The sequence below is a fragment of the Octodon degus genome, unplaced genomic scaffold (genome assembly GCF_000260255.1).
Source record: "Octodon degus isolate 3935 unplaced genomic scaffold, OctDeg1.0 scaffold00062, whole genome shotgun sequence".
NCBI lineage: Eukaryota > Metazoa > Chordata > Mammalia > Rodentia > Octodontidae > Octodon > Octodon degus.
The window spans coordinates 9435446-9446903 of NW_004524638.1; the positions used below are offsets into that span (position 1 = coordinate 9435446).

General features: G+C 44.2%; 1 protein-coding gene across 1 annotated transcript in view; it reads left to right on the plus strand.

Annotated features, from left to right (window-relative positions):
• Positions 1-3711: 3711 nt before the first annotated feature.
• The window catches only part of Atad2 (ATPase family, AAA domain containing 2), a 74274-nt gene continuing 66527 nt past the window's right edge, over positions 3712-11458 (plus strand). The window contains exon 1 of the mRNA XM_023718815.1: positions 3712-4088. Within this exon, the coding sequence (XP_023574583.1) occupies positions 3921-4088 (168 nt within the window). The 5' untranslated portion in view covers positions 3712-3920. The remainder of the gene's footprint in view (positions 4089-11458) is intronic.

Below are 11458 nucleotides of genomic sequence, written 5' to 3' on the forward strand. Positions count from 1 at the left end.
CAGGCAGGCACTGTACCACTGAGCTATATCCTTGACCCCTGAGGGAGTATTCTTAATGCTCGATATTAAGAACAAGAAGAAAAAGGAAGAGATAAGCCCATTGCCTGGGTCTGTATTATATTCTGTTATCACACAACTGAAAGAAAACACAGATATCCAGTGCCTATCTTAACTTGCATTCTCTCCATCAAAAAGGAATGATCTGTAAGCTGGAAAAAAAAAAAAAAAAAAAGTAAAAGTTGTAAGAGGAGGCTTAAAGGCAAAGACAGGTGCATTGATGGAAAGCGCTAAATGGTCTTAAGTGGGTTGAAAGTCTTCAGGTCTGGACTTGGCTAGAGCTTTAGGTCATGACCCCAAGGCCTCGCTAGTGATATGGGGCGGGTTAGGTGTATAGTACCCAATTCACTTACCAATACAAAGGAAGGAAGGAAGGAAGGAAGGAAGGAAGGAAGGAAGGAAGGAAGGAAGGAAGGAGAGAGAGAGAATTAATTGACTAAAGGACACGTTTACAACTCATTATGTCTTGATTTTAGCAAAACTGCTAGCCCAGCTGTGTTAGTCATGACTTATTCATTTCAAAGATAAGGCAGAAAGGCTGCCATTGTTTCCTGTATCAGCAGAGACTCAAAAGGAGGAACTACAGGCTCTTCAGGGACCGGAGCCAAGGCCATGTCCCCAGCCCTTCTTTCTCACCGTCTCCAGCTCTGCTCCACAGTGCTTGGCTTCCTTGGGAATCCACTCCTCGCTTCTGGCTGAGGCAGCCTTAGGAAGCCCCGTAGTCATATTTTCCAGGCTCAGGAACCTGATGGCAAACAGCTGTTTCTTTCCTTCGAGTAATCACACAGAATGACTTGGGTCTTCGGTTGTTTAGTTTGGTTGCGCAGTATTGGGAATCAAAGCTGGGAGTGCTCTACCACTCAACTATATACCTACCTCTTTTTTTTTTTTTTTTTTCAGTCTCTAGACAGGGCTTTGCTAAATTGCGCAGGCTGGATTCAAACTTATGATCTTCCTGCTTCAGTCTCCAGAGTAGTTGGACTTACAGGTATGTGCCACCATGCCCAGCTGATGTCTTTATTTTTACACTTCTGTGCTCTTGTGGGTTTGGAAGGGTGTATTTTATTCTTTAGCACTTACTGTATTACCCTGTAAGACATTCTAATATTTAAAACACTTTAAAATCAAACTTGTCAATATTAACCTAAATAGCTGTATGGGTAGATTATTCTCACTTAAGTTTTCCCTATTACTGGACATTTAATTTGCTTTCAGATCCTATGCTATTGTATGTAAAGCTGCTGCTGTTCAGTAAATAAGCATCTTTGTATATAAAACCTAGCCCATGTCTATGACTATTGCTTTATTTCACTTTTTTTTTGCAGAACCGGGGATTGAACTCAGGCCCTTGCGCTTGCCAGGGAAGCACTTATTCCACTGAGCCATCTCCCCAGCCCAATTATTGTTTTAGATGGAGTCCTAGAAGTGAATTCCTGAGCCGAAGTTGTTTGTTTTTTTTTTTAATTTTTTTTTTTTTTTGGCAGAACTGAGTATTGAACTCAGGCCCTTGCACTTACCAGGCAAGTGCTTATTCTACTGAGCTATCTCCCTGGCCCCAAGCCAAAGGTTTTAAACATTGCTACATCATCTTTTAAGAAATAGAGCCAGGGACATAGCTCAGTGGCGTAAGTGCCTGCCTGACAAGTGCAAGGTCCAGAGTTTGATCCTCTGGTACTGGGGGAAAGAAAAAATAGACCCATCCCTCAACACTCTATTAAGGACTTTTTTTTTTTCAGTTTTTCTTGTCTGATTTGATGGATTGATTGATTGATTGACCTTGATGCTGGGAATCAAACTTGGGACTTTACACTCCAGGCCGGTGTTGTACCACACTAAGCTGTATCTCCAGCCTGCTTGTTTTATTTTCTTATTGTATTGTATTTTTTTTCTTTTTCTTTTTTTTTTAGGAGAGGTTTTTTTGTTTGTTTTTGGTGCCGAGGACCAAACCCAGGGCTTCTAGCTTGCTAGGCAAGCGTTCTACTGCAAAGCCCTGTCCCCAGCCCTTACTTGTTTTAGACAGTGTCAAAGTATGCCGTTTATGCATGCCTTGACCTTACTATGTGGCCTAAACTGATTTAAACCCATGAACCTCTTGCCTCAGCCTCCTGGGTGCTGGGATTACAGACATGTGCTATCACATCTAGTACATTGAAAATTTGTGTGTGTCTGTGTGTGTGTCTGTGTGTGTGTGTGTGGCTGGCTCAGCCTGCCCTGGGGATGGGCCCGCCCAGTCTGGTTTGTGGTGCCGGGATGAACTGAACTGCGGTCCCTGCACTTGCCTAAGCAAGTGCCTGAGACCCCTGAGCTATCTCCCTGGCCCAACATTGAGAATTTTTGTTTAAAAACAAAAAATGTGCAAAACCCTGATTTATTTTCTTCATCCAACTTGCTTTGATAAAGTTATCTTGTTTATTCATTTCCTTGTTTATTGACTACCTCCTACCTTTCATAAGTAAGTTCTTTTTTTTGTTTGTTTTTTTTGTTTGTTTGTTTGTTTGTTTTGTTTCATAAGTAAGTTCTTTGCAGGGGAGGCTGGAGTTTTGTCCATGGCCCCCATGTCCTCAGCTTTCCCGTTTCGTCTCTTTTTCCAAGATATAGCCCACATTTTCTCCGGTGCTTTCCAGATTTCTCAGAGAGAATGTCTCTAAGCACCCTGTTTAGAGTTGCACTCTTCTCCCCTTCTCTGTATTTCTCTGTAACACTTGACCACTTCAGTCGGCACATTCACTGAATTCAGCGTATTCTTCTTTGTGGGAAGTGGGAAGTCCATGAGAGCTTTGTGTGTGCGTGCGTGTGTGTGTGCGTGTGCGATGCTCAATGCTTAGTACAATACCTGATGTCATATATGCTCAGTAAATATTTAGCATGTTGAGTTCATAAGCCAAGCTTACAGCTCAGCAGCACAGTGCTTGCCTGGAAAGTGCAAGGTTTTGAGTTCAACTCCTTGATTTAAAAAAAAAAAAAAATAGAAGAAGAAGAAAGGAAGAATAAGCCATAGTTATTAAGTCTAGATCAATAAGTAGTTTTTGCTTCTGTTTCATTAGGACTCTTCTTCTCACCTGACCAGGTAGCAAAAAAAAAAAAAAAACAACAACAACAACCAAACTCTGCCCAGAAGCCACTTTCTGTAGTTCTGCAATATAACATGTACTGGCCACTTGGCACGAGCCTTGTCGGTACAGTAGCTGATAATGGCATTTTAGGATTGCAGGTTTTGTTATTACAGTTATGTTTCAGAGGAGGGAATTAGCAGAGCTGGGTACGGACCCTGTTTCTGACTCCGAGCTCGTCATGGGTTCTCTCTTTTGAGTGATGAACTTATGTGGGTTCAGTCATCAGCGAAACATCGTCAGGCTGGCTCAAAGAACAGCCTGTCAAACGCTAAGTGTTTCCTGGCATTTTGCATTTGAATCTCCGATGGCGGGAAGCGGCTGGCAGGTGCCTGAGGGGCGGGGCGGAGACGCCAGGGCAGCCAGCCAATCAGAGAGCGGGCTCCCCACCCCGCCGTTCCGCGCCAAAATTCCAAACGGGATTCGCGCCACTCCCGCCGTGTCCCTCCGCCGAGCTCTGCGGGCCGGAACTACATAAGGAAAAAGACGCGTTCTCGTTCCAAGATCTGCTCGGCTCCCGGCTGTGTCAGCGTATGTGCTAGACTGCCTCGGCGTGGCTTTCTTCGCGCCTCGGAGTGTAGGACGGCGTCTGGTGCGGCGCCTCGGCCGCCCGCGCGGCGGAGGGATTTCGGGCGCGTGCTGCGGCCCTGCGCGGATCCTGTGGCGCCAGAATTCGGAGCGCGGAAGCGGGAAACGCTGAGGCTGCGGGCCCGGACTGTGGAGCGCGCGGACCCCCGAGCGCGGGCGGACGCGATGGTGGTGCTTCGCAGCAGCCTGGAGCTGCACAGCCGCTCCGCCGCCTCGTCGTCGGACTCCCTGGACCTGTCCAGCGAGTTCCTCAGCCTGGGGCAGATGGGACGGAGGCGGCACAGCTCGGCGGGCGCGGCGAAGAAAGCAGCCGTCGCTGCGGCCGCGAAGGAGGTGAGTGTGGGCAGGGCCGGAGGGAGTGGCGGGGACCGGGGAAAGGAAGCGCTCCCCGAGTCGGGTGGCCGGGGCGCTCCCGCTGCTGCCGCTGTGGCCCGGCGGGGCGGGGGCCTGCCGAGCGCCGCTGTCGCACGTCGGGTGCCAGCCGCGGGGACGGCGTGGTCGGGCCTCCCGCCGCGGCCCAGCGCGGCTCGGTACCGGGAGCGCGGGGCATCGCCGGGTTGCGTAATACGTGGGGCTGGGGACCGGCGTGCACGCACGTTCTTCACTTGGGTCTGTGAGAATACATAGTTAGGGCGTTTGTGTGACTGAGCAGAAAACGGACTCCAAAAGGGAGCCGGTAAGCGGTGAATGTAAAATTGGAACGTGGGTTTCCTGCCTCCGGGATCGTGCTGCCGTTACAGTGACGACAGGGAGGTTTGTGAGCGGCGGAAGCTTGCAGGAAGTGCTTTTCGCAGGTCGCGAGTGCACGTGGGAGTTTTGATGGGCAGTTACTGCTGAGAAAGGACGTTCCTGCCCGCCGCACCACCCTAGGTGTTTCAGGAGCCCTAGGTGGCGGGGACAGCAGTCGTGGAAGGTCGCAGAATTTGAGGAAGCAACCCTGAAGCCCTTTAGCAGACAGTAGAGTGAGAGTGAGGGGACATACTGAGGAGGAACGACAGGGCTGGAGACAAGGGTTAGGAATCGGAGGGGGGAGCGCGTAGCGTAATTGCCCAAGCAGTCTTCAGGTTCAGGCAGTCTGGCTTTGAAATGAGCTTAAGATCACTAGATGAAATTAGCTATCACTGTGGAATGCTGATTGGAAGGCTTGTTTCTTACCGGGGGTGGTGGCGCATGCTTGTAATCCCAGTACTTGGCAGGAGCACTGTGAGTTCGAGGCCAGCCTGCCAGCATTACATAATACAAGACTGCTTCAAAAGAAAAAAAAAGTACTTTTCAGTAAGGTACAGGAAATGGCAGCAATCCGAAAAGCACTTCTGTGCTGAGCTCAAGTCCTGTTTGACCTATTAACCTGTGAGCAGAAAAGCTAGTTAGTCCCTAAGTATTTACTTAATACTTGCTTTTTTAAGGGTAATGTTAGATTTGTGGCCATGTGATATTCTGAAAACTGGTTAGGTAATAAGCTCTTAAGATACTATTAGTTTTAAAAAAAAAAAGATACTATTAGTTTAGACTCTCATTTTACCAAGTTTACCAATACTTAGCAGATTTCTCTACTTTTAAGTTGGCCACACCATGTGGATTAAATGTGATCATGCATGTAAGATTAACTGAGCATTTGGTTATATGTAGTTAGGACTTTGTCATTTTTAGCTCTTAAGATCATAGTTGATTTTAATTAATGGCCACTCCTCCCATATCTAGCACATTACCGAATTCTACTGGCTCTATTTTCAAAACATTCAGAATCCAACCACTTACGTGCTCCCTTGTTGCCTTGTTTCTTACCTAGGTTATTAAAATAGATTTTGAGTGGCTTTTTTTTTAGCCTCTATATGTATATATTATACCTCTCCAAAAGTCAGTTTTTAATGCAATAACTTTTAAATTAAAAAGTTAAAACATTTAATCATTCCTCTGCTCAGAAAAATCTATGGACTCCCCATCTGTTTGGAAGCAGCCCCACACCCTTTTTTTTTTTTTAATTTTTTTTTTATTTATGTGTGTGTGGCCAGCTCAGCCCACCAGGGGGCGGGGCTGACCAGCATGTGGTGCTGGGGGATTGAACCATGGTCCCTTTGCTTTGCTAAGCTTGTTGTAAGTAGGTGCTTTAGACCACTGAGCCATCTCACCAGCCCCCCCACACTCTTTTGTCATCTTCTTTTATCACTATAATGAGCGCTGTCACTTGACAAAGCTCACTGCCTTTCTAGCCACTGTCTTAGCTGCCCCTTCAATACCACACCCTTTACCCTTGTTCCTTTTCTATCAGGAATGCTTTTCCCTGGTATCTACATGACACATTCCTTTTGTCAGATTTTTTTTTTTTTTTTTTTTTTGCGGAACCGGGGATTGAACTCAGGCCCTTGTGCTTGCCAGGGAAGCGCTTATTCCACTGAGCCATCTCCCCGGCCCCATTGCCAGATTTTTAAACAAAAAAAAAAATAGGTAATTCTCAAGTCAGTATTTAAGGCGGATCACTATGAGTCTGATCTAGTAGTGAGAACCTGTAGACCTTTCCCTAAAATACAGGTAAAAGTCAAGTCAGTGTTTAATGTGTTTACTAGTAGTACCTCAGTCCTCATAATCTTGTGAAATACGTTTTTTAGGTTTTTTTATTGTTTTTTTTTGTTTCTTTTTTTTATGAGAAACTAAAGCACAGAGACTTAAGTAACTTAGCCAAATTCATCCTGGAACTGTGAGACTTCGTTTCAGAGTTAGGAGTCAGCCTCTTTTTTAAAGTGTTTGCCAAAATTTCATTTTCAATGGTGCTATCCTTTTTTTTTCTCCAAGCCTTGTTTAATCTAGGAAGAGAGACCAATGATGCAAAATGAATGACTGACATCGCTTGCAAGGGTGCTATCCTAAAGACCCTTTTTAGAATCACAAATTACTTTTTGATATGACATTTTTCCTGCTTTATGTTCCCCTAGCAACTTCCTTCTAGCAGCTTATTCTGTGATTTTTTTTTTAGTTTTTTAATATTTTTATCTCAGGGCTGGCCAAATAGCTCAGCAGATTGAAGCACCTACAAGCAGGTACAGGGGCCAGGGGTTCAATCCCCCAGCCTGCCATGTGTGCCTATTATCCCAGCTCTTGGGAGGCTGTAAACAGGTGGATCATTACGAGTCCAATCTAGTAGTGAGACCCTGAACTCCTTGTAGACCATTCCCTAAAGCAAATACATATATATATGTATATATATATATATATATATAATCATTCCAAATTAGAATGACACTCCATAGGGTCTTGGATTTTTTACTTTTTGTTGAGTGATGTGTTCCAAGCACCTAAAACAAAGCCTCCTGTGTAATAGATAGACATTTTTGCTCAAAAAGAGTTTAGGCCAGGCATGGTGGCATATGCCTGTCGTCCCAGGAGAGACCTAATGTACAACAGTATACAGAGGGCTGGTGAGATGGCTCAGTGGTCTAAAGCACCTACTTAGAACAAGCTAAACAAAGCAGAGGGACCATGGTTCAATCCCCCAGCACCACATGCCAGCCAGCCCTGCCTCCTGGTGGGCTGAGCTGGCCACCCACACATACACACACAAATAAATAAATAAAATTAAAAAAAAAATTAAAAAAAAAACAGTATACAGAGACTTTGCCATAGATGCTGTTGAGCAATTATAATGTTGGTTGAGCAGTTATGATGCGCTCAGCTGCATGTTGTAGGGTGAACCTCTTTTTCCATACCAGGATTTTCAGTACAGACTAGTGATGGCAAACCTTTTAGAACTTTTAGTGATAATAAATAGCTGGCTATGGCACATATGCTATAAGTTTGCCACCACTGACAAAGACTATGTGAACCTGTTTTGTTTTGAGACAGGGCCTCACTCTAGTTTTGGTTGGAAACTTTGGACTCAAATCTTTCTACCTCAGCCTTTCTAGTGCTAGATTTGTAGGCATGTATCGCCATGCCTGACTTGGATTATACTTTTTTAAGACAAAGTGATCATTTCTATAAACCAGGGAACCAAGGCAGACAGAATTATAATCAGTTGAATTAAGTAAGCAATTAAGGCCAGTCTGTTGTGAGCAAGTTGAATTAAAAGAAATATAGTCTTGAGGTGTTATACTTAAAAACCCACTGATACCAGAAAAGGAAGTATACCTTTGTGGTTAGAATTGTTTCCTAATTTGGGGACTTTACATTTATTACATTGGTTGGCTTATACTTTACCTTTTTTAAATGAAGACATATTTCAGAAATTTAATTTCCTAAAAAGAAAAATTAGCTTTGTGATCACACTAATTGTATTTGGATATTTTCTAGTCTTTTGAGCCACATTCTCAGCATTTCTTAGAGTAGGCTGCTTTCTCTTTTCTCTTTGTTTTTGTGTTTGTTTTGGTGTGTTTGTTTGGGGAGTTTTTGTAGATAGACTCCCTGTGTAGTCCAGGCTGCCCACAGACTCACAGGGATTCTCTTGCCTCAGCCTCCTGAGTGCTGGGATTATAGGTATGAGCTACCACACCTAGCAGGGTAGGTTACTTTCACAAATGGTTAAATTTACTCTTATCTAATTCATTGCTTTGAGTCTTTCTTACTTTATGATTAGGTTTTGGGGTTTTTTTTATTATAGTTTGTTTTTTGAGGCAGTCTCGCTATATTATATAGTTCAGACTGGCCTTAAGCTAAACTGTTGTGGGCTCTCCCTGCCTTTGCCTCTGGCCTTACAGGTGTGTGTGCAGAAATTGTTGAACTTCAGAGGTTGACGTAATGTTCAGGTTCTGAAGGTACTTATAGTCACCTACTTATTAATAGCTAGGTTTTGCTTCCCCCCCCCCCCCCCCCCCCCCCCGGATTGAACTCAGGCCCTTGCGTTTGCCAAGCAAGCGCTTATTCTACTGAGCCATCTCCCTGACCCCTCTGCTTTCACATGTTAAGTCTAGGGTATGTGCGAGCTCACAGTGCAAATGAGGGAACCCTAGGTTTGGCTTACAATAGACACACACCGTACCACTGAGTTATGTGATGGATCTTTTTCCTTCCTTCCTTTTTTTTGCAGTACGGGGGATTGAACTCAGGATTCTGCGATTTCCAGGCAAGCGCTTATTTTACTGAGCTATCTCCCTGGCCCTCTTTTTCCATTTTAACTTTCTTTTGTTTTCCTATTATTGAGGATTGAACCAAGGGCCTTCTCACTGACCCATATCCCCAGCTATTTTTATCTTTATTTTTTTGACAGTCTTCCTGAGTTACCCAGGCTGCACTTAAACTTGAGATCCTTGTGCCTCAGCCTCCCACAGTGCTGGAGTTCTAAGCATGTGCCCCATTCCCAGCTTGTTTTCTGTTCTGGTTTTGGGTTTTCTTGACTTTCATTTTCATCCTATCAATCTTATTTTTCATACTAGTGTGTATTTCTACACTTTTGCAGGTCTGAAGCTCTTTATTTCTACAGGGTTAGGGTTTTTAATTCTGCAGTCACTTAAGGATAGATGAGGGAGGGGTGCTGTACATTAATTTCAAATTGTAAGTCGGGTGTGGTGGTGCCCACATGTAATCCTAGTTCTTGGGAGGCTGAGGCAGGAAGATTGATGTGAATTAAAGGGTGGCCTGAAGTGCATGGCAAAACCTTGTCTCAAAAAGAATCCCCTCTCCAAGAAATTCACGTTTTATTTACTTACACTTATTCTTACGTTAGGTAAAACATGCTGCAATATGTAGAAGTTACTGTTTTTTCAAATCACATGTTTAAGAATCTAGAACTATATCTGCATTCAACAAAAAATATGTACAGCATATGGGAGAATTTGTTAAACATGTATATGCAACACTGGAAAATGAAAAGTGTGGATAAAGAGAGGTTTGACATGGGGTGGTAAATGGTGCGCCTCACGGCTGGGTAGCGTGGTAACTGCCTTCAAGCAAGCATCAGCCGGAAAGCGCTCTTGAGTTTAGGTTTAAAATTGCAGATTTTTTGCCCAGCGCAATGTCACACACCTGTAAGCCCAGTACTAACAAGATTGAGATGGGAGTTTGAGGACAGCCTGAACTGTGTAGGGAGTTTCTCCCTCTCTCTCTCCTCTCTCCTCTCTCCTCTCTCCTCTGTCCTTTCTTGCTCTCTCTCGAGCACGCTCACACAGTTAACAGAAAAGAGTGAGAACAGGAATGTCATGAGATTATTTGGGGTGTTTGTTTGTTTTTTTTTTGGTAACAAAATTAACTTGGGGCCTTGCACTTGCCAGCCAGGCACTGTGACACTGAGCTATATCCCCTGCTCATCTGGGTGGATTTTAATCATCCAGTCTAGAGTTAGAATAACCAGTTAAAAGATTATAGTAATAGTTACCACTCATGATAGAGCTGCCATATGCTAGCTGCAGAACTTAATAGATACATACATTTGCCTTATAAAGTAACCATTTACTGTGTCCTTTTTTTTTTTTTTTTTTTTTTTTTTTTTTTTTGCGTAACCGGGGATTGAACTCAGGCCCTTGCGCTTGCCAGGGAAGTGCTTATTCTGCTGAGCCATCTCCCTGGCCCCTTTTGTGTTTTTTTTGTGATTTGATTTTTGTTGTGTGTAGTGTTTGAGACAGTTTCATCATGTAGCTCAGGCTGGTCTCAAACTCCTATGTTGTTCAGGCTGGCCTCCAGCTTGCTGGGATCTTTCTGCCTCAGCTTCCCAACTGCTGGGATTGCAGGCATGGACCATCACACCCAGCTCATTCTGAAATGAGCATCAGAGGGTCAAAGACTTAGTCACACCTGGTATGCTCACCCAGGAATTGAGTGCTTAACATAGTTTTCAAAAAAGAATTTAGGTGGAAATAGGAATAGAGACAAGTTGTTTAGAAACAGGAAGATTTTACTTCCTGCCAAAGAGGTAAACATTAGACCTGTGAAAAATGAAGCAAGAGTCGAGAACAGATCAGGACCTCATATCAAGAATGAATAGAACACAGCAGAACAAAAAAGAATGAGGGGAAGGCTTGGGCATTTTAGAGATGGAAGAGCTTGGGTGAGAAGCATGGTGTTCTGTAAATCAGGAAAGGGGACGAGGATGCTGTCAGCAAGGTCGGGAGAAGCCCTGCAGTGTGGCTGCTGGAAGATCGGGGTGCGTCTGCCTCTGGATGACAGAACTGCAAGCTGGGGGCTGGCCTGCTGGGGTCTGTGCCTAAGGCTGAGGCTACTGAGCACATTAGAGCTGTACTTGGCCCACCAAGCAGCCGCACACTATCAGAGTACTTTGCCATGCGAGCACTCAAGGAACTTCAAGTTTGAATAAATAAATTTTCTAAGTCAGTATTTTAACTGTGATTTTTAAAAAATGCTACTTATACCCTATTTGTTGAATTGCCTTTTTCCTTTTAAGGTTAGAGTCTTGTTCTATTGGTCTTGAACTCACTGTGTAGCCCAAGCTGGCCTGCAACTGGAGGCAATCCAGGTGTGGGCACCTTGCCTGGCTTTATATTGACATTTAAACTAATGCAACCAATTAATTGCCCCCTCTGACTTTTTTTTTTTTTTTTTTTGAGAAGGGTCTCAGTGATTCCCTAAATTGCCTAGGCTAATTGTGCAGCGCCCCTGCCTCAGTCTTGCATGTAGCTGGGGTTGCAGGCTGTGCCCCTGCACCTGGCAAAACTTCACTTTTAAAGAACTCTGTCCTCATGGTGTTTGTTGACTTTAGCAAAGGAATAGATGAAGATGCATTTCCAGGTGTAGCAGATTGTTTTCTCTTAATTTCTTTCTTT